This window comes from Alosa pseudoharengus, unplaced genomic scaffold (genome assembly GCF_046254945.1).
Source record: "Alosa pseudoharengus isolate Yale_2024_CS ecotype anadromous, Long Island Sound unplaced genomic scaffold, YU_APseudo_1.1 YU_APseudo_1.1_scf_19, whole genome shotgun sequence".
Taxonomy (NCBI): domain Eukaryota; kingdom Metazoa; phylum Chordata; class Actinopteri; order Clupeiformes; family Clupeidae; genus Alosa; species Alosa pseudoharengus.
The window spans coordinates 19161799-19185262 of NW_027468657.1; the positions used below are offsets into that span (position 1 = coordinate 19161799).

The following is a 23464-nucleotide window of genomic DNA, read 5'->3' on the forward strand; positions in this document are numbered from 1 at the left end:
AACTCCAATGGTTTGTTTGTAAATTCATATCATCTGTATGATAATTGCATTAAACCACTGGCCTTCACATGATAATCCAGCAGTTGGAGCATAGCCTACTTTCTAAAAGTCATAATAAATTATTAACAGAATATGATGTTCTTATTAAGTTTAAACAAATCGTAGCAACAGAAGAATGGGGGGAAACTGTAATTCAGTGATAGGCCAAGACTTTCATAGACTTCACTCGCTTCTTACGCAGTCCACATGCGTGAACTAATTGTTATATAATATATAATTGTTATAATAAACATATAATGCAAATACTAGGTAAGTAGGCATATCTTTTCACATATTTTCAGGCACGCATCTTTTTAGGCCTACATTATCTTTTCCCACATAAATCACTTAAAAACACATAGCTTAACACCTTTGTTGTTTTAAATGAGTAGGCTATGTTTACCCCTACGCCCCACCTCTCCCAACACGGTGTTTTCTCATCAAGTTTTTCTCATCAAGCAATCACGTTACTCGGGGGTAATAGGCATATTTCTGATAGGCTATGCAACGAACGCGGAACTTTGAGAGCCACATCTACAATTTTGTTCACGCCACCGTCCTTCTGAGTTTTCGGTTCATTCTAGCAAACTATTGCCCACCCACCCTATTATAAGGTAAACCAATCCCATTTAACCTTGAAGCGCAAGTCACAACTTGTATTGGTGGGATTGGACATTGTAACTGTCAATTTTAATTTCCCTGACACCTTACATGCAGAGGAACGCTTCCGAATAAGAATTTCTGCCTCCATCTAGACGTGGATGTCGGAAGAAGTATAACGTTGCAGCTTGATTGGTTTGTTGCCATTATTGATTCGGTATGCATAATATGTTATTCGATTTTGCTAGTCATTTTGTAGCCTAGCCTACTATTTGTGCAGACCTTGTTGAGCGATGTGACACTTAGCTTGCTATGATAGCTTGCTATGTAAATTGGCTTTCAGGTTAGCAGTCTGTAGATCATACAGAAGGAAGTAGCCTACGCTAGCATTCGACCTAGCTGCCATATCTGCAGACAGACCTTTTGACATTTGTCGGGGGTGTTTTGATTGTGTTAAAACGGCAGAAAAGAACAAGTTGTGATTTCACACTCGTGATTTTCCTCCAACCAAAATCAACCTGGGTAAGCCTGGTTTACGGATTTGTTGACAATAGCAAGGTAGCAATCTGTAGCTAGCCCGCTTTTTACTGTTTCTGGCTTTATCCTGGCAACTGTTGGTGGAAGACAAGTGGCAGTGAAGCGAAGGAAACGTTGGTCAGCTAGGAAACATCAGTGAGAGGCTTCAAGGGTTGCTTGACAGTGCAGCCATGCTGTACTAGCAAGTTGCACACTTCAGTCTTTCAGTGTGAAAGGCTATGTGTTCGAACATAAGAAGCTAGCCAAGGAGCTATATTAACGTTGCCCACATAAAAGTACTGTGCCGTGACAAATATCACGTTAGGTTAATTGCAGAGCATACTGTCAAGCGGTCAGTTTAGCTGTAACTTATAGCAAGCGAGCTATGAATGATTGAAAAACAATTGAGTGAATGCATATTCCTGTTTACTGATGTGACGTGGTGCATTAATTGGCCACCACATAGGACTTGAGGAGCGCTGGGCTGGCAGATAACCTACAGTTAAGTTGGGCTGCAAAGGTGTTTGGTGTAAACGAGAAAACGTGTCGTACTTATGATTTAAACTGGGATGTTAAATTGTTATGGGAATTTTAAGTAGCTAACATTTACGGCTGTGCTGTCCAAGGTAGGTCTGCTGAAGTGCAAGCTAACGTCTGCTTTGTGTGGCTCACACAGGCCACGTCGCTGCTGCTGCTGCTGCTGTTAAGCCTTTCAGGCAGAAGTGTTGGGTTTGTGTGGATGATAGCTAGCTTGGTAAGCTACGTACAAATTAGGTAATAGTACCTACTACGAGTTTAAGAAAGCTTATGATTTGTCGTTTTCCTCAAACCAGACCGTTCTTGTTTAGTTGGCTAAATGCTAGACATGGACTATGTCTTATAATTAATATTGTTAGTCTGATAGCCTAGCTTGCTTGCTAGCTAACGTCAACCGGCCAGCCTGGCAGTCAGTACACGGTTCGTGTATGCGAAGAAACGTCGTATTTCCTACTAATAAAGGGAAGCTATTTATTTATTAAAAACAAAGTAGAATAAAGGTCTGAAGATGGTAGGGTTCAGTGCAAATCGCAGAGGAGGCCGTCTGCCGTCCTTCATCTTTATCGCCTTGATGGTCGTTATCGTCATCCTGTCTTTCAACTACTGGAGCGTGTCCAACAAACACGGGCGTCTGCTGGACGAGCTCGCCGAGGTACAGACGCAGGTGAAGCGGACGGACGCGGCGCGCAGCCGCCTGGAGAAGCGGAACTCTGAGCTGATGGTGCAGGTGGACACGCACAGGAAACAGATCGAGCAGAAAGATGGAGACTTCAGCGTGATGGAAGGCAAACTCCAGACTCGGGAAGCCCTGATCAAAAAGTGCAGCGATGATAAGGTGAGTCCTTGCAGCAAGGGTCATGATGACGATATGCTTATATGGAACTTAGAGCAACACGTTGCCTCACACTGTACTTCCAGGATTTTCCCATAGACAGTTAAATATAATATGTTGTGACACATGTTCCCCCTGTATTCAGTTATTCATGCAGACCCTGTGGCAGTTTTTCTGACGATGCTTTAACATTTTTTCAAACTCTGTTTTCAAATGCCAGATTCCTTTTGTAGTTCTTGTCAACAAAGGCTAGTACCTGGAAGGCTTAAAAAGAAAACAAATCTGTTTAAACGAAGTTGCATAAGACGTTTGCTCTCTGACACAGGCAAACATTTCCACTGTATCCTGGTCCTGGACACACCAAGACAAACTATAATCTCTCTAGTCTCCGCCCTAAAGTATTATACAAATGGTTTGTCATTGTCATAGTGAGGAAGCAGCAGTAATGTTTACCTACCCAACAGAGTTCAACGTCTGTGAGTGAGTGAGTGAGAGTGTGTGTGGAAGATTGGCTTTCTTCCTCTCAGGGCTTAATCACCAACTTGAGGACGCCATTTGATTTCTAAAAAAGCAGTTAAGAGGTTGACCTAACAGAGATACTGTAGTAGTAATATTGAGTCCGTTCCAATCCCTGCTAAGAGAGGCCTTGGGCTGTCAATCTGGGCCGTTGTCACGACGCCACTTGCCCACTTCACACACTCTCTCTGTTTGGAATCCAGATACCAACGCCTTCTTTACCACCACACAGCCTCAGACAGACTGTGTCATATGAGAGTTCAGCCTTTATGGAGTACGGTCAAAAATATGTAGTCAGAACGCGGCCAACTGAGGGTTTCCGTTTAGTGAGTAAGTCATAAAATTGTGAACTTTGTTGTAAAATGGCAGAGAGTGTGTGAATTGTAGATCTGAATTGTCAAAATCGCCACTCCTGAAAAGCATTGATTGTGAGGTATGTAAGGCCGTTTCAGAAAAGTGGCAACAGGCAGGTGGTGTGTGCAGTGTACAGGAAAATAGACACACATGGAAATGGTCCTTTGCCTCATTTTCAGTTCCTCTTTTCTTCCTCCCTTCATCCTTGTCTACTGTACCTCTTTCCCAGTCATTATTTCTTACCCTCTCCAGCGCACTCACTCACACACACATTAATATACCATGAAAGACTACAACTCTATCACCTTTCCCCCATGTTGAATGAATATTAGACACACACACACACACGTTTTCAGGCTGTGAGACTGCCAGCCAACTTTAAGCCAACATCCACGTCCCAAAATCTCTCTCTCTCTCTCTTTTTGTTTCTTTCTGTATCCTGTTCATTTTGTTCTTTTTGTTTCTCCCTCTTCATCCCCTCTGCCTTGCACCCCTTCTTGCTCCACATATCTTCCCTTCTGTCCGTTCTATTCACTGTGTGCACTCATATATGCGCTACATAGCATGGGATGGGTGTGCCATGGCTCTTGGGCTGAATCGTGAACCCACTCTGTTCTCTCTCTCTGTGTGTGTGTGTGTGTGTGTGTGTGTGTCTGTGTGTGTGTGTGTCTGTGTGTGTGTGTGTGTGTGTGTGTGTGTGTGTGTGTGTGTGTGTGTGTGTGTAGAAGGGCACTTGTTTGCTTTCAGGCTTTTCGTGGACCAGCTGTTCCCCCTGTAGGCTCTTTTTGTGTGCTGTGTGGGGGGGGGGGGTTGTTCATTGGGGCACAGATAATGACCCCACATCTCTCTCAAAGTTTTTAGTCCCCCTCTTTAGCATTCAGAGGTGTGTCTGTATGAGTGTGCCTGTATGACAGACTGTTGTTTTCTGTTGGTTTCTGTCTGGTGACACACCGGTAGATTAGATTAGATTCAATTCAACGTTATTGTCATTGTGCAGAGTAGAAGTACAAAGGTAGGTAGGCGAATGTTTGCAGCATTGCCATGATCTGCAGCAGTGTTAGGCCTTCACTATGACAAAACTATGACAAAAGTACCCTGAACAAACTGATCAACATCTTGGACAATGAGTGTCACCCACTCCACAGCACTATTGTTAAGCAGAAGAGCCTGATCAGCTGGAGACTTCGCTCACTGCCTTGCACAACAGACAGACTGAGGAAGTCATTTGTCCCCAGGGCCATTGAACTGTTCAATGCTTCACTTAAGGGAAGAAGAGAGATAGACCTCTCTGCAGTCTGTCTGCCTCTTCACCCCCTCCATGTTTGGATACTGTCTGTCCACTAGCCACTTTTTTTACCACTGTCTTTCTGCCTCACTGTTTGCGTGCTATATTAGCACATTAGCACATATGCATAACCCCTCCCTCCATGCCACAGCCGAACTGTGGCCACACATATACCTTTTCTTAAAATAGTTATATATATATATATATATATAGATATATAGATATATAGACTTTATTCTTGCACTGTTGCACTGTTGGACTTACTCATTTGCGCTATCACCATGACCACTATCACCGTGACACTCACTCACACAGAGCACCTTACCTTACCTTACTATGCACAGAGAATCACAGGCTCAGTCCCTGCCTCAGTCATTGCAAGCGCCTCTTGATTGATGAATCACCACTATGTGGATACTGTTTTTAGAATTGATTTAGATTAAGTGTTAGTATAATTTGTATTTTAGTATATTTAGTATATTCTTATCTTCTACTGTCCTTATTGCTTAGTTGTGTTTTTATATTATATACTTTTAATTACTTTTTCTGCTGTTAGTGAATGTGTGTGTGTTGTCTGTATGCTACTGAGACCTTGAATTTCCCCTGGGGATCAATAAAGTATCTATCTATCTATCTATCTCTATCTGTGGACACACGTCATGAGCGAGACGAGAAGGACTCCTGTGCTGATGCCCCGGCCCGGAACATGATTGGTTGCTTTGTGCTGTCTTTGGGCAATCAGAGTGATTATGGAGCTCACAATATGGGGAGGACACACACACACACACCCCTACCCAGAAAGTGGTAGCCTAGTAGCGGATTGGGCATCAGATGCTTTTGCCTCGTGTCTCTTGAACGAGAGAATCCAGGAAGTGAATTCTGAACACGGCACCCAGGAACAGCCTGTTTGCACTGAAACTTAGACAGAGAATCCAGGAAGTGAATTCTGAACACGGCACCCAGGAACAGCCTGTTTGCACTGAAACTTAGACACTCACGGTCAAAGACACACACTCACACACACACACACACACACACACACACACACACACACACACTCACTCACAGAAGCACAAACACTCACTTACAGAAACACACACACAAACCAAGTCTCTCTCTCTGTCCTCCTCTCCCTCACTCTCCTTTTGTTTTGCTTGTTAAGTTTCTGTCTTTCTTTATCTCTCTATCTTCCTCTCTTTCACTCTGTTTCTCTATCACCCTGTTTCTCTATCATTGCTGTTGGCTTTGCTGATCCCTCCGTAGTAGACAATGTGGCTCTTCAAGTTAACTATGATTAGGTTGTCCTACTTAAGAGATTAAAACAGCCCCATGACTAGAGATGCAGTCAATCATGGGCCTCCTCAAAAACGTTACACAGAGTCTGTGTAGTCTGCCTGAAACACACACATACGCACTCTCACACACATGGATTTAATTGAAGGGGACATGGCGGGGGGGGGGTTGGGGGGGGGGGTCTGAACTAAGGCTAAATAAATGAGCATATATCTTTTTAGAGATGTTCTATGTCATGTGTGTGTGTAGTGTTTGTGTAGTGTGTGTGTAGTGTGTGAGAGAGGGAGTGAGTGAGTGAGTATGTTTTAAGCCCAGTGGAGGCTCTACCGTATGAGATCAGATGTCTGGGAGCTGCAGGGGTCGTGTTGTGTGGAAGTGTGTATGCTGGCTGAAAGCGTGTGTGTGTATGTCTCCCGTCAGCAGCGGGTTGTCCTTTTGAGAGAGTGTGTGTAAAGAGCAACGCCATTAGCCTCTCTGATATCTGCAGCGCCAGAGGGGACTCGCCACAGATCCCTCCCTCTTTCTCATTCTTTCTGAATTTCTCATCCTGAGTCTCTCTCTCTCTCTCTTTCTCTCTCACTCTCTCTCACTCACTCACTCACTCACTTTCTCTCTCTCTCTATCACTCACTTTCTCTCTTTGTCTCTCTCTCTTTCTCTCTCACTCTCTCTCACACACTCTCACACTTTCTTTCTCTCTCACACTTTCTCTCTCTCTCTCTCTGCCCCCCCCGGTCTCTCTCTCTCTCTCTCACTCACTCACTCACTCACTCACTCACTCACTCACTCACTCACTCACTCACTCACTCACTCACTCACTTTCTCTCTCTCTCTTTCTCTCTCACTCTCTCTCTCACACACTCTCACACTTTCACACTTTCTCTAACTTCACACACACTCCCCCCCCCCCCCCCCATGCCTACATTACCACCACACAGCCTCAGACAGACTCTGTCATATGAGAAATCAGCCTTTATGGAGTACGGTCAAAAATATGCGGTCAGAACGTGGCCAACTGAGGGTTTCCGTTTAGTGAGTAAGTCATAATGCTATAATTGAACTTTGTTTTAAGATGGCAGGGAGTGTGTGAATTGTAGATCTGTGTGTCAAAATCGCCACTCCTGAAAGCATTGATGTGAGCCATAGACTGTATAGATTATATATAGTTCTATATATACAGTCTGTGATGTGAGGTATCAGTGAGGCCGTGTCAGAAAAGTGCCACATCTGAAGAACAGGCAGGTGGCGTGTGCAGTGTACAGGAAAATAGACACAAATGGAAATGGTCCTTTGCCTCATTTTCAGTTCCTCTTTTCTTCCTCCCTTCATCCTTGTCTACTGTACCTCTTTCCCAGTCATTATTTCTTACCCTCTCCAGCGCTCGCTCTCTCTCTCGCTCTCTCTCTATCTCTCTCTCTCTCTCTCTCTCTCTCTCTCTCTCTCTCTCTCTCTCTCTCTCTCTCTCTCTCTCTCTCTCTCTCTCAGAGCGCGAGAGCGCGCACGCATTTCACTTTGACACAAGTGCTTTCAGTCATCACACACACTGCTCTCTCTCACTCTTTCTTCCTCTCTTTCTTTGTCTTTGTCTGTAATCCTGTCTTCCTGTCTCCTCTCTTGCCGTCTGCAGGGAGGGTGCCGGGTGCAGCTTTTATCTGTTGGATGGGTGACATTGATGTTGTAATTACTGTCCCACATCTCCTGAGTATTTCCTCTTTTTTCTGTTTCTCCTCTCCTCCATCTCTCTTTCTTTTCTCCCTCCCTCACATACTCTCTGTGTGTGTGTGTGTGTGTGTCTGTGTGTGTGTGTGTGTGTGTGTGTGTGTGTGTGTGTGTGTGTGTGTGTGTGTTTTTTTACAGTCTACGGATTGTCCTCTCCTGAATGCCATTGTGGCCTTGTGTTGTTTCTTGGTGATGTAGGTCAGTCTGTGTAGGTTAGTTTAGTGTTTTGTCTCTTGTGATTTCATATTTTCGCCCGCAGACGTCTCCTTGGATATGGGGCTATGTCTTTGGCCACGCTGTGCTGACAGTCTCATTTGAGTGATCTACAGTTAAGAGGACCAGATAGCTGTAGGGGGGGATCTGAAGTGGTAGTGACTCAGTAGTGAAGTGTTTTAGCTACCTGTCTACCTGGCCCACCCCACACAGTGTTGGAATGGTCTGATCCAGATTTGTTCATGAAGTGTGTGCTTCAGATGTTTTGATATGTACCCTGATTGTTTTCTTCTCTCTCTGGTATTGAGGAGCCAGCTGTGTCCCTGACTCCCCTTGAGTTTTTTTGGTGTGTGTGTGTGTGTATGTGTGTGTGTGAATTGTTTCATGATCATGTGTGCTGCCTCTCTTTGTTCTTCTTAAAGGTATTGAGGAACACACACACACACACACATGATCACACACACTCCATCTAGTGAGGCTACGTAGGCTATGATGTGTGTATGTTTATTTACCTGGATACCCTCTCGAACTTGATGCTCATTTATAGGGTGTCAGTGTGTATGTGGTCACCTCACGGTTGTCTGCTGCAGTCTCGTTGCAGTCTGCGCTGGTGCTGTCCTCTACTAGATGTGTGTCAGCAAAGGTGAGCCGCTGTTGCAGTCTGCACAGCCTGCGATGGCGTTAGTGCTGTGGAGGTGTGTTGGCATTGTTATAGCTGGGCCTATAAAAAGAGCAGCGGGGAGAGCTGTTTTAAGACCGAAGGCCAGCCAGGTAGAATGGGCTTCGTGACTACTTGTGGAAGCCCAAGGTTGTGTGAGTTTAGAACGAGGTTATTTGTGTGTGTGTCTGTGTGTGTCTCTGTGTGTCTCTGTGTGTGTCTGTGTGTGTCTCTGTGTGTGTCTGTGTGTGTGTGTGTGTGTTTCGACTTTGGCTCCTCCTAATGGACACAGCGAGTATAGCGGCACTATGAAGAATAAAAAGGGTGGGAGAGCTGAAGAGGGGGAAACATGGTTTTGTATCGAGAGAGAGACCCATTGCACACACACACACACACACACAATAAATACTCTGTAGGTATGCGTTCACGTGGGTTCTGTATCTATGTGTGTGTTTGTTTGCCTCCATCACTTGCAGACCCAGTGCTGTCCCTCCTCCAGCACACACAGTACTGCACATTACATTTGCCCTTTGTGTCTCAATGAATACAAGTTGCAGTGCAATTCAGTGCCTTGGCATCTAGTGTGTGTGTGTGTGTGTGTCTGTGTGTGTGTGACTGTTTGTGTGTGTGTGTGTGTGTGTGTGTGTGTGTGTGTGTGTGTGTGTGTGTGTGTGTGTGTGTGTGAGAGAAAGAAAGAAAGAAAGAATCGAGTGAAGGAGTGATAGAAAGAGAGAGAAGGAGAGGGAAGGAGAGAGAGAGCGAGTGCAAGACAAAGGCCGAGCGAGAGCAACACGGTCAGTGTGACTAGAAAGTCAACACACGCTCCTCTGGGGCTTTGTCTCTAATGGAACCAATGGTCAGTGTGTTGCGATTCCACTCAAGCGATTTATTTGTCTACGAGAGCACAGCAAATTTTATATGTACCTCTGGCTCACAGCCACACACACACACACACACACACACACACACACACACACACACACACACACACACACACACAGTTGGCTAGCCCATGTAGCAGAGACCGGACTGAACTCCCATGGGAGGCTGACATTACTGGGCACTTCAAAGGCATGTTATGAAGTATTAAACCCTCTACACAATCCCATCTGGTATGGAGGTCTAGTAGCGCCTCCCATGAACTGGTCTGTAAATCGAAGCTTCTCTTCAAATAAACAGCTTTAGATACGTCTTCACTTCTTCAGATATAAACTATTTGTAAAAAAACAGATAAAATCTCCTCACCGATAAAGAGGTTTGTGAGTTGAAGGTCCACTGTATAGATAAACTAACTGGTTTGTTTTTTGTCCCCCCCCCCCTCCACCCAGATGAAGCTACAGAATGATGTCACTACTCAAAGCTCGGAGATCCAGCGGTTGAAAGGTAAGCCTGTGGTGCCACCAGCAGAGGGTGATATTTCACATTCTCACTGAAGCTGAAGGAGAACCACTTTTGATTGATTAGACAACAGTTTGCTTCACATAGTCCTTCTGATGTTGATGTTGACCTTATTTGCAAGTGATTGCTCCACTGTTCTACTTTTGTCATTCTGGCCTACATAGTATTGACTAGTCAAAAATGAACTGCCGTGTGTGTGTGTGTGTGTGTGTGTGTGTGTGTGTGTGTGTGTGTGTGTGTGTGTGTGTGTGTGTGTGTGTGTGTGTGTGTGTGTGTGTGTATGTTCATGAATGTCATTCTGGATTTACTTAATTGTCTTTATATTGCGTATGTGTTGTGATATGTCTTTTTGTTAGCCTTATGATGCATGTGTGTGTGCATTTGTGTGCATATATTGTATATGATTGTGTTCATGCTTTTGTGTAACAAATTGTGTCTGCTGAAAAACATAATAACATGTGTGTGTGTGTCTACAGAGCAGATGAAGGAGCTCCGGCAGGAGTTCCTGAAGCAGGAGGACCAGCTCCGAGAGGTGAAGAAGAACAGCACCACCCTGGAGAGGAAGCTGGAGTACGAGAGGTGAGACCCCCCCCAGGGTCCTAGTGCCCTTCCTCCACCTCCATCCATGAACCCTGTCCTCCTCCCTCGGAGCTCCTGTCCCATGACTGGACACGCAGCAGGACCGATGCCAACACTTGTGTTGCGTCCTGTAGTGCCACAGGGACATGACAAAGAAGCTCATGGTGATATTTGTTGTGCATCACCAACACTACGGTGCCTTTACTATTACCTATGACTTTACTCTGGTGGCTGTTCTGAGGCCAGCTGTCAGGATGGACTCCCTTTTCTGCTGCTTCGGCCAGGCCGTCGTGGAGACAGAACGCCTGCAGCCAGAGCCAGGTTGAGCTGCACGTTTTATTCAGCCGGTCGTGTCTTAAGTGGCCTTGACTGGCAGGTAAGAGGTGTCAGCACAGCACCTGCACAGCCCGTCTAAAAGGCTAGAGTCCTCCTTGACGCCCCTAAGCTACTGTCTGCGGCTGGCCCGTCTAAAAGGCTAGAGTCCTCCTTGACGCCCCTAAGCTACTGTCTGCGGCTGGCCAGTCTAAAAGGCTAGAGTCCTCCTTGACGCCCCTAAGCTACTGTCTGCGGCTGGCCCGTCTAAAAAGCTAGAGTCCTCCTTGACGCCCCTAAGCTACTGTCTGCGGCTGGCCCGTCTAAAAGGCTAGAGTCCTCCTTGACGCTGTGCTGCCTCTGGAGTCATTAGTGTGGCTCTGCCGGGGCTCTGGGATGTACAGGACGTGACGGGACGGGAGATGGACAAGAGGCATATTGAGATCCATGTCACTTAGTGCTCCTGTGCTACACGCCCGCCTGGAAGGGGCCTGACTTTTTTTTGACTGAAGTAGCTAACCTAGCATGGGCCATTGAAATGAATGGGGGCGTCAGTTCTATATAATACTTTCTCCAGTTCTATATAATACCTCCACGGGCCTGACAGCACTACAGTGTTGGGAATATAGTTCAGCAAGTTGCCCGTGTCCATGAGGCTTTGTGTTTGTGTGAGTTTTTTTTTTGTCTACTTGTTTTCCGTCTTCTTCATTAAAATGGAATTGCAGTATTAATGCAAGTATTTAATAGCAACGCTTCACACATTATTATCAGAATGTGTGACCGTGACGTTAGAGCCCAATGACCTCATGACCTTGGTCTCAGAATCATGCTAGCTGACCTACTGAGGCACACATTAACTTGTCACATCTTATACTGACAACACTGCAGCCATGATGTCCCTTTTAGTTTGGACAGTGGAGTCAATATGTCAAACTCCAACTGTGTGTGTGTGTGTGTGTGTGTGTGTGTGTGTGTGTGAACGGGTCTGTAGTGATGGTGTTGCTGGGCTTTCGTGCCCTTATGTGTCTGTGAGACTCTGCAGTGTTGCTGACTGTGCTAATCTGCCACTGTGTGTGGTAGCTACCCTACAGTGATAACCTTGCTAGCATCACGCTGCTTTGTGTGTGTGTGTGTGTGTCCTTCTCAAACCTGATGTACAGGTGAGGTTATCCTCTGTGTGTATGTGTCCTCTACCTCGCTGTGTTAGCTGTACCAGTAAAGGTAATATCTTTGTGTGTGTGTCCTTCTCAAACCTGATGTACAGGTGAGGTTATCCTCTGTGTGTGTGTGTCCTCTACCTCGCTGTGTTAGCTGTACCAGTAAAGGTAATATCTTTGTGTGTGTGTGTGTCTTGTAGCCTGCAGTGCGGCCGGCAGATTGCCCAGCTGAAGGAGGAGTATGAGGAGACCAAGCGAACCCTGGAGGCACAGGCAGCGGAGCTGAAGAAGGTATGCACACACACACACACACACACACACACACACACTAGCACACACACAGTGTTTTGATCTTAATTACTCCAGTGTGCTAATGTGTTTTGTAGGAGAGACTAAAAAGAGCCCATTTTTACTTACACAGACACTTACACAGCTTGTCTGGCTGGGGCAGTGTGTTGCTTTTAAAGCAAATGTTCTCAAATGGATCTCACACTTCAGTTTTAAACTTCCCCCGTCTCCCTCAATCACTTCATCCTCTCTCTCTCTCTCTCTCTCTCTCTCTCTCTCTCAAAAGTAAATCAAGTCATCTTTATTGTCAAATCTGTACAAGAAATATAGAGGATTGGAAATATGTTTCTCTCAGCCCTACAGGGTAACACAACAACAGTCACAGCAGGAATCCAGGGGCCCAGCAGTAGTAATCAGAACCAACAGTAGCAATCATGTTAATGCTAATAATAATTATTATAATGTCCCCACCACACCCCTTGTGTGTTGTGTCTGGATCTCCCTTCTGTGTCTCTCATCTGTGCCTGTCCTCATCTCGTGTGTGTGTGTGTGTGTGTGTGTGTGTGTGTGTGTGTGTGTGTAGTCGCTGGAGAGCCAGCGGGCGGCGGCTGTGGTAGCTGGTGTGGGGGCAGCGGAAGGGGGCACAGAGGGACAGGCGGGCGGAGAGCGCCACACACAGGCCACCAAGCAGAAGGACGCCGCAGACCTCAAAGGTACCTGGGGATCATCACATGCTCAGCACACTGTTCACACACACACACATTCAAACTCACACACTCTCTCTCTCTCTCTCTGTTTCTCTCACACACACACACACACACACACACACACACGCAGGAGAACTGGGCTGAGCCTTTACTCTTGTTTTCCACTGGTTCCGTTGGTTGCGTTCTGTTTGCGACGTTGGCTTCCTATTCCACCAGCTGCACTGCGACACATCTCGGTAGCGTCCCATTAACATATTTACACTCTGATTTGCTTCTATCTACGCTATCGAAGTCTATTTTTGTAAAAAAATATTTCTCTACGGATGTTCATTTTTTGGACACCTGTTAAAGCAGTACTCGGACGCCACACAAACAGAACCAGTGGAAATAAGCGAGTAGCCCAGCTGCAGCTCTGCCACACTGTTTAGGCTTCCTCTCCATCCTGGGTGCAGTGTCGGGGGGATGTGCCTCATTAAACCTGTCTGTCTGTCTCTGTCTGTCTGTGTCTGTCTGTCTCCCATCTGTCTGTCCGTCACCATCTGGGCTGGCGCAGAGGAGATGGGCAAGCTTGGCAGCGACGCGGGCATGCCTGGCATCGAGGACAGCGAAGTGGGCAAAATGGAAGAAGTGCAGTTCGGTGAGGGCTCGTGTTCCACATTGTGACACCACACACACACACACACACACACACATAGATGAATGCTATTGTAGAGAGCTAAGGAAATGATCATTAATCAAACTTAAGATATGACCTTGATATGATCCAAGGTGAGAACATTACTCCGCTCAATGGTTGCGGATATAGGGCTGCCATATACATTAGGGAAAGCTGATTAACATATTGATTATTAGTTACAAAGCGACTCACAATGACAACAAACATTACAACAGCATTAGTGTAAAGTAAAGTGAAATGCATTTGAAATCATAATACACTAATAATAGTAATAACTGTAGTGTTTTAGCAGAGCACAATATCCTCCATCAGTAACATTTCAGCAGCTAACTCGACCACAACCTCAACCTTTCCCAGGTCTGAAGAAGCCGGCCATCACCCAGAAGCAGGCGGTGGACAGCCCGCTGAGGGAGGACCGAGGGGGCATGGGGGCAGGAGCGGGCCCTGGGCCCGTGCCTGGCGCTGGGGCCGGGGTGGTGGAGGGCGCCGGCGTGGGCATCTCCCTGGACCGCCCTGAGCTGCCACGAGACGGCGCTCTGGGCCTGGAGGCCCGCGGGGTTCTGCTGCAGCAACAGCAGCAGGCGCCACAGGCTCAGGGTGACCGGCCCATACTGTTCGACGAGGACAACAAAGTCAGGGTGCAGGCCGACGAGCTGGGGGAGCAGAGGAGGCAGCTCAGAGGTGACACACACACACACACACACACACACACACACATACAGAGAAAGACATACACACACTAGATAGATGGACTGATGACCTTAATCAGTGCGTAATTGCTTGTGCTGTTGGTAGCCAACAGTGATGTGTCTCCCTGTACTGCGCTGTGCTATTACAGGGGATTCCATCTGATGGCTGTGCCAACTCCAGACTTCAGGCCTATTTCACCCTTTAAGTAACATTAGCAGACAGACTAGGCCTCAGAGACTGTGGTAGTTATGGGTTTGAGCTACTTCTTCCTACGGAAATACTGGCACTGAAGCAACCACTGAAGCGTGGTTCCTTTCCTGTGCCATAAAACCACACAGGCTCCAGATCTCAGGTACTCCGGTACCGGTAGGTGTAGTGAGAGGGAGCCCATGGTGCTATATGAATAGGGATATGATACATGTATGATGTGGCACTTACAATGGTATGGTTCCTCACTGAAACACACACAAACACTTACCCATGCACACACACATTCTGTCCATTGATATTGTGTTTTTGTTATGAAACGTATCACGCTAGTATGACATTTGAGCCCCTAAACCAGAGCGCCTTGGAAACGCTGCTGTCCCCGTGTTAGTTTGGAAATGTATTCCCTCACGCAGGAGCGCCTCAGCAGCAGAGTTTTTGTGTTGTGTGTGTGTGTTTGTGTGTTTGTGTGTGTGTGTGTGTGTGTGTGTGTGTGTGTGTGTGTGTGTGTGTGTGTTGCACATGGTAAGAACATTGCTGCCTTTGGCATCTCCTCAGCAGTAGCCTGTCTTCCCATTTTCAAACACTTCTCCACCTCCCAAAACTCTTGGAGCAAACGCAGACCAATATGGCAAGCCTTTTTAACATTTAACAGCTAGACGAATATGGATTACAGTCCGTAATTCAATTCTTCCTAGTCAAAATCTGCATTTCAGGTATTCCCAATGACATTCTTCCTATCCTCAATTGTCATATATGTTCCTTGGTATCAATATTCAATACCATTTAGTGCTAAGACGGTACAATTTGTCAAAAACCAACAAAATGGCTCATGATCCTAGCAGTGTGACAGTCATTGTAGCATCCAAATGAGTTTGAAGCATTTATTTTAACCCTCTAACCGCCCATGTCGCAATATTGCGACAAGCGTCATTACTGAATAAAACAGACGATAGACGCGAGTACAGTGTAAAATCTCATTTGTACTCTTGACCACTAGTTGGCAGACACCCAGAGCTTCGATTCAAGCTCAACCTTTTTTTTCAAAGTTTTCAGGAAGCTCGCAAAAACACGCGAGAAACACACGAAGAAGACGTGCATTTCCTCCATAACGCGGAAGCGATGCGGGCCTTAGTTTTGCACAAATTGAAGCAGAAATACACCAAATGTTGAAAAAAAAATTCACGTGTGATGAAGTCTTGGGTCTGTTGTTACACCTATTCTGATTCTGAAGGAGAATATCTGCCTTTTGGAGAAAATGATCGATCGTCTATTGACTGATAGTCACGGAGCGTCTGTGAATGGAGGTGTGTCTTTTTCGACAGTGTCCACTAAGCATACCATGCTTATTTCGACCCTTTGCCCAACATAGCTGGAGGTGCCAGTGACAGTAGTGATGATAGTGTCCGTAATGGATGTGGTATAGACAGCAGGGGTTGTAAAAATAGGGCTCTGAAGAACTTCAAAGTCACCCGCGATATGGAACTGATTTGACCAGGCTACTTTATTGTATAGTAGCATAGGGTTTGTGATTTATAGTAATAGTTTACTATTGTTGGTTTACATGTGACTGTTTTCCTGTTCATTTGTTATGTCGGTGAAATCACAAAAAAAGAAAGTAAAACTGCTCAAATATGTTGAACATCTAGTATTTACTGAAATGTGCATAATTCACGGTGGTTGCCATCCAGTGACGTCATAATATGCAAATTAGATGAGTAAATTTACCCCCTTCATAAACTTCTGGTCATACTCAATGATTTTCACATTTACAGTAGGACTTTATCTCTGACCACTTGCAAGCCATGGCCTTTTGAAATTTTGATGTACAAATCCAATTTATATTGTTTAAACCCTGGCGGCTAAAGGGTTAAGGTAAAATAACTGCATTGTGTTGCTTTTAAAGGAAATAAGAGATGTATGTATCGGCAAACGGCCAAAATGATAATATCAGCACATCGAATATCTGTCATATATAATTATGTCTAGTCAAAATGATGTGATCTGTATAGTTCATTCCGGATAGTCAGATTTATCCATTAAATGTTAAAACCGCTTGCCATAGACCGAGGCAGGAGGAGAAACATTTAGTGCCTTTTTTTCTTTTTCGTTCATTGTTCTTTCTTCCTTTTACTCTTTCTTTCTCTTACTCTTCCTTTCTTTTTTCTGTTCCTGCCTGTCCTTCTCTCCTTCTCAACACCCCATCCTCTTTCCGTTCTTTACTCTTTCCATCCCATCTGACTTGCTTCATCTTTTTATTTATTCTTTTTACCCTCTCTTGTTCTCTCTCTCCTTGTCTCTCTCTCTCTCCCACTGTCCTCGGTAGCTGGCTCTGTGTTCTTAGGTTCTCTCGGTGATTAATCATTTTCTCCCAAATGGCATGAACAGGCTGCCTGGGAGGTTTTTTTTCCCTCCTGCATTCTTTTCTATCGGTCTTTCTTCTGTTGTAAATTTGTTCTCTATGAAATGTGCAGTCGAAGATATCTGTGATGATCCTTTGAGATAGTGCCGTGGTTTTGAAAGAGGAGAGAGGAAGATTCAGGCTTCTGATTTTAATTAAGTCAGTTTTGACTCCTCAGGCTCAGTGTGCAATCAACATGTATATTATTTATACTTCTTTGTCTAGGATTGAGTGTGTCTATCCTGCAAGTTTCCTGTGTAATTAATATGCATCTCTCCCTCTCTCCCTATCCATCTCTCTCTCTCTCTCTCTCTCTATCTATCTATCTATCTATCTATCTGTCTCTCTGTCTCTCTATCTCTCTCTATCTCTCTCTTTCTCTCTCTATCTCTCTCTATTTCTATCTCTCTCTCTCTCAGCTCCTGATATAGCGCAGGCTAAGGCGCTGGAGGCCAAGGCCAACCTTCCCCTGCCTCCAAACCCGGCCCAAGTACTGCCCAACCCCATGGAGCCGCGCCACGCCAGGGACCCCGCGCCCGCAGAGCCCCCCCGCCACCGCCAGAGTGAGTGTCTGCCTGCCAGCGCATTGCGGGTCGATGGGGGATGGGGCGGGGGGGTGACGGAGGGTCAGATATGAGGTTTTGGAAAGGGCTTCAGTGTTTTGGCTTTCCTGGCCCAAACACACTGTCTTTGTGTCTTACAGCGTAATGTGAGCAAATTAACCATGGAAGTTAGTGGGACTGTTTATTTGTTTGGCTGGTTGTTTTGACTTTGTTTTGTGATTGTTGGCCCAGTATTCACATGTGAAAGGTGTGTGTATGTGGGCAATTGCAAGAGAAACATATAGGAAAGGTAATATTTGACCATTGTGATGTGCTATGGAGCAAAACAGGTCCTCAAATACCGATACCATCTTTGTGTGTGTGTGTGCATTTGTGTGTTTGTGTCATCGTGGCCTGATGCTCAGTTGCATGCAATGTACTGTAGTCTTTAAAAACAGCCCAAAAATGACTTGGTAGACAGATCATCAGGTGCCAACTTAAAGGAGAAATTCAGTTTTCTTTTATGGTCTCGAGTGCACATGGAATTTGATTTGTTGATAAAACATGAATATGATCCAATGCACAACCACAGAAGCTCAGATTAATTTCATTATCTGCATCTGTGAAGCATGACAATCTTCAGTTGTGTGAGTGAAGGACCTGCAATTGTCAAAAGTCAAACTGTATAAAAAAAAAAAGTTTTCTGGATGTTACTCTTGCACACACACACACACACACACACACACACACCTACCTCTCATCTCTTCTCAACATCACTACACAGAATCTTGGGTCGAACATACTATTATTACTACTACTACTATTACTACTGTACCTTCAAAACGGGTCATTCAGGGAAACCAGTGAAAGGTCAAATGTCCTTGACTATGTCTGTCTGCGTTGTGGGGAGCATGTCCATGCTTGAGAGGGAGGGCTAGAGGCAGAGAGTGGGGATAGTATGGAGGTGAAGGATGAAGGTACATGTGAGGGGCATGTCTGTCAGAGGGAGAGGGATGTAGTTAAGGGGGGTCTCTGCTCTCCAATCAAAGACTGATCTCTGTGAGCTCTTGATGATCTCTGCTGCCTGGCTTCAGCTCTGCCACCTGCTATGCTCTTTGTATCCCTGCTTCCTCCTCCTGCTCTTCTTCCTCCTCTTCCTCCTCCTCCACCACCACCTCTTCCTCATCCTCCACCACCACCTCTTCCTCATCCTCCACCTCTTCCTCCTCCTCCACCTCTTCCTCCTCCACTACCACCACCTCTTCCTCCTCCTCCACCACCTCTTCCTCATCCTCCACCACCACCTCTTCCTCCTCCACTACCACCACCTCTTCCTCCTCCTCCTCCACCACCTCTTCCTCCTCATTCTCCTCCACCTCTTCCTCCTCCACCACCACCTCTTTCTCCTCATCCTCCTCCACCACCACCTCTTCCTTCTCTTCCTCCTCCACCACCTCATCCTCCTCCACCTCTTCCTCCTCATCCTCCACCACCTCTTCCTCCTCATCCTCCTCCACCTCTTCTTCCTCCTTCCTCCTCCACCACCACCTCTTCCACCACCACCACCTCTTCCACCACCACCACCTCTTCCACCACCACCTCTTCCTCATCCTCCACCTCTTCCTCCTCCACTACCACCACCTCTTCCTCCTCCTCCTCCTCCACCTCCACCATCTCTTCCTCCTCATCCTCCACCACCTCTTCCTCCTCATCCTCCTCCACCTCTTCCTCCTCATCCTCCTCCACCTCTTCCTTCTCATCCTCCTCCACCATCTCCTGCCTGATGATCTGCTTCCCTTCTTCCTTCTCCTCCTGCCATGCTGTGCATTAGGGGTGTCACAAATCTCCAAATCCTCGATTTTTCAAATTAATTTTCGATTTTAAAGTCATGATCCGATTCTCAATCTTTTGTTTTTAATTATAGTACTATTCTTGCATTTCTTATGTTTCTTGCCTTTATCCAGCTTTGTTTTGAGGGGCTTTTATTTTGAAACTTCGAACTTGGCTTAGGTTAGTTAGTTCCTACCGCGAGCTACTGAAGAGAACAGAAACATGGACATAAACGTGAACATAGTAAAATGAAATAAAACCGAATGATCATTTGTTTGTTTTAGCACTCTCCAAAGAGACAAAAGGTTTGTGTTTATGGAATATTGCACTGTTAATGTGTGTTTTGAACCACAAATGAACCACAAAATATTTCCACACCGTGATTTCAGAGAAGCAGGAGGGGTTTCGAGTTCGGTTGACGTCTTTTAACTGGCTGCAGCTTCAAGTTTGCGGACACACGTCAACATGTGTGTGTGTTTGTCCTCTCTTGGCATGTCTGCCAGACGTGACATAGGGGCGCGGCTAGATCCTCGATTTTACCTTTGATTTCGAAGTTCGAGATCGTGATGTCATTTCGGTCAATATTCGACTTACAATGGAGATCGTGACACCCCATACTGTTCATCCCTCCTTCTTTTTCCTCCTGCCATGTTCTGTATCCCTTCTTCTTTTTCCTCCTCCTGCCATGCTTTGTATCACTCCTTTTTTATCTCCTCCTGCCATGTTCTGTATCCCTCCTTCTTTTTCTTCCTCATCCTCTACAGTCCCTATACTCTCCACCTCGCACAACACGACCACTTCATCACTCTCTGCCATCCGTCATGTGCTTTCTCTTGCACCTCCTCTTGCTCGGGAAGATGCTCTACTCTTTCATGCTGTCCCACTTCCCTCCCAGTCCAACCAAGTATACTCCTGCTCCCCCCACATGCCCACTCTTTCTGGCCTTTCCTCTTCCGCTATCCCCCTCTCTTTCCTCTCCTCCATTTTGTTATGCGTCCTCTCCTCTTTCCTGTCCTACTCTCCGCAGCCTGCCATCTTCCTCCTCCTCCTCTGCCTCGCCCTACGTCCTCTCCACCTTCTACTTCTTCATCTGTTCTTGTTCTCTCTGTTTCACTTTCTCTATCCTTCTCTCCTCCATTTTCTTCCTTTTTTCTCTCTCTCTCTCTCTCTCTCTCTCTCTCTCCCTCTCTCCGTCTGTTCTTCCTGTCCTCCTCTGTCTCTCCCTCCTGACGAGGCCCTTCTCTGCCTCTGCAGGCCGCTTCTTTGATGAGAACGAGTCCCCCGTAGATCCGCAGCACGGCTCTAAGCTGGCGGACTACAACGGGGACGACGGCAACGTGGGCGAGTATGAGGCCGACAAGCAGGCCGAGCTCGCCTACAATGAGGAGGAGGATGGTGATGGTGGGGAGGAAGACGTCCAAGGTGAGCCCCAGATGACGACGGCGGGGGTTGGGGGGGGTTAGTGTGAGAAGCCGTGTCTCTCTCCAAGGGGATTTTTTTTTTTTTTCTCCAAAGTTTTCTCCAGAGTCCGTACCAATTCCACCCCTCCCCACCCCCATCCTCCCAGTCCCATCCCTGCTGCTACTGCTGTTGCTGATGGTGCTGTCTGCACTGTACTGGATAGCCACTGTAGCATCCCTGCCCTCTCACTAAGAAGAGCACTCTGCGTCCAGCCAGCCATTACACACTGCCCACACTGAGCACCCTCACAGAGAGATGAACACCTCTCATTGTGTGTGTGTGTGGATATTTCTGCTCCTTCCACATATTCCAGGGGGGTTCTGTGAGTGACCCTCTTGTGAGTGAGTAGTTGGCTGCATGCGTGGTTCGACTCCGCTCTGCTTGCTACTGTATGTGAGCCATCAGCTTTTGCACATCTGGCTCTCTCAGGTGACATTCTCTGCACCATATTCATTGGTTCATATGATGTCTGTGTTTGTGCGCATGCAAGAGAGTAGGAAACTCAATTTGTTGAGTGTGTGTGAGTGTGTGTGTGTGTGTGTGTGTGTGTGTGTGTGTGTGTGTGTGTGTGTATTTGTATTTGTTATTTTCTCAGCCAACAGCTTGCACTAGGACAGTGTTCAGCCCACCTAGTGGTGTGTTGTGTTGTGTTGTGTTGTGTTGTGTTGTGTTGTGTTGTGTTGTGTTGTGTTGTGTTGTGTTGTGTTGTGTTGTGTTGTGTTGTGTTGTGTTGTGTTGTGTTGTGTTGTGTTGTGTTGTGTTGTGTTGTGTTGTGTTGTGTTGTGAGTCGTGAGCCACCTTTCCCATCCTCAGCTTCCTTACTCTCTTGATCTTCTCTCATAGCTGTGAAATACTGCACTGAACTGTCCACTGTCGATTACAGGCCACCATTCCACATATTGTGTGTGTGTGTGTATGAACATATACACTCAATACACACACAGAGTTTAAATCCTGAGATTGACCTGAGTTTCTGCTCACCTCCTCATTTCTGTCTCCTAGATGATGAAGATCGAGACTTGCCTGGTGATAGAGGGGTGGACTACGGCAAACGCCATCAGGCCAACGAGATCCTGTAAACGGCTATTGGGATGTCTTATAAGAGCTCTGTCGGACTACTTGAGAAACGGAAGAGAATGAAACCCCGACAACATGGCCTCGATTCACAAGCGGCTTTTTTGATCTAATGATTTCGAGGTGCCATCTTTAGACATTTGATGCATATACCTGGGTCATGGACAGTTAAGACAATTTTTCTGAGGAGCTGGAAAATGAATGGGGGGAGGGGCGGGACTTAGAGTTTACTATTGAACTATGGAAGGAGAAATGACGTGATGTTTTCTCTGATGTGGCATCAGAAATGTGAGTAACTTATTGCCCTTTTTACTTTTTGTCCATCTCCCTAAATAGGTATGATCCCAAAGTGGTAATGATGATATACTGTGCAAATGTGTGTGTGTATATATGCGAATAATATGTACATGGGTAATGTTCTTTTTATGTTTATAACAAGATTTAGTTTGTTTTTGTTTTTGTTTTGATGGGTGTGAAGGGGCATTTTATATGAAGACTTTCAGCTAAATAATGTCAGAGGTACTGATATGGGGAGCACTTACATGGACCTGAGCATTGGAACACTTACCTGGGACAACTGATTTTGTCAAGCTCTCCACGCTTAAAATGCTCACAATAAGGATTCAGCGATTCCATTTTTCTATGTTACTGTTCCTTAGAATCTTGGGATAGAAGTATGTTTCATATTCTGGAACTGCACTCCAAGGAGTTCTACCTGATTCTTTGTGCCTGCTGGGACCTCATTGTTGATTGCCATGAAGGAGGATTCAGTAGGAACTTTACAGACTAGGAGAAGAACTCCCAGCTATGGTCCTGGACGACCACAGCCTCCTCCTCCGCTCGGTCTCTGTTGTGAGGTCTATGCCTCACTCAGACCGTTGTTGCATGCAAATATATGGTAGGCTTGGACATCAAGCCACTAGAATACGTCAAACTAGCAATACATACACACCTAAGTACAGTTTTGAAGGGCGGACTTTATTTTCGCGTTAATAGCAGCTGAAGTCTGCACAGATGAGCATGGCCGTATATATTTGACAAAACACACCTTTTAGGTATTCTGAGTTTTCTTCCTTGTCATGATGATTATGGGAGATAAATATGAATGAACTGTTGGGTTGGGCTGGTGTTTGGCAGGGTTGGGTAGGCTGGGCTGGGCTGGGCTAGGCTGGGCTGGTGTTTGGCAGGGGACAGAGAAGATGTGATCAAAGTTCAGACGAAGGAGAAGAGGGTTGGCAACGTGAATGTACTCAGCTGTTGTAATAGTTGATTCACTTCTAGACATGAAGCCCTAAACTACATGGGTGGGTTTTTGTAGGCAATTAAACAACTGTGCAATGTAGTTTCTAATGGTCAGCTTAGTAGAATAAGACTATGTGCTCCACCTTTTCCACAGATTCTTATTAGGTTACGATGGCCATCGATGCCCTTCTATCACTGTGAAAGGACCATAAAAAAGGCTCATTGACATACATTTTAAAAATCTGCTTGGTGGCAAACATGGTCTACTTCCCCAAACCATATTAAATTATCATCATCATCATCATCATTAAAACAATAATAAAATATTTCCCATTTTGA

At 45.8% G+C, this 23464-nt stretch overlaps 1 protein-coding gene across 2 annotated transcripts; it reads left to right on the plus strand.

The window, feature by feature from the left end:
- Positions 1-566: 566 nt before the first annotated feature.
- golm2 (golgi membrane protein 2) lies at positions 567-23464 on the plus strand. 2 transcript variants are annotated; one of them, XM_076291941.1, is made up of 10 exons: positions 567-2527; positions 9890-9944; positions 10436-10538; positions 12208-12298; positions 12879-13008; positions 13556-13639; positions 14036-14359; positions 17396-17539; positions 20603-20770; positions 21812-23464. In XM_076291941.1, exons 1-10 carry the CDS (start codon positions 2201-2203, stop codon positions 21886-21888), a joined length of 1503 nt encoding a protein of 500 aa, XP_076148056.1. In that variant the 5' UTR covers positions 567-2200; the 3' UTR covers positions 21889-23464. The 2 variants fall into 2 exon arrangements, with proteins under 2 accessions (XP_076148056.1, XP_076148057.1); XM_076291942.1 differs by lacking the exon at positions 20603-20770 and having other exon boundaries at positions 570-2527.

Excerpts from the sequence above, each read along its gene's own strand:
- golm2 (XM_076291941.1), top strand. The coding sequence starts at position 2,201 with ATGGTAGGGTTCAGTGCAAATCGCAGAGGAGGCCGTCTGCCGTCCTTC. Across the intron at positions 9,945-10,435 it reads GGAGATCCAGCGGTTGAAAG|AGCAGATGAAGGAGCTCCGG; the intron begins GTAAGCCTGTGG and ends GTGTGTCTACAG. Across the intron at positions 10,539-12,207 it reads AGGAAGCTGGAGTACGAGAG|CCTGCAGTGCGGCCGGCAGA; the intron begins GTGAGACCCCCC and ends TGTGTCTTGTAG.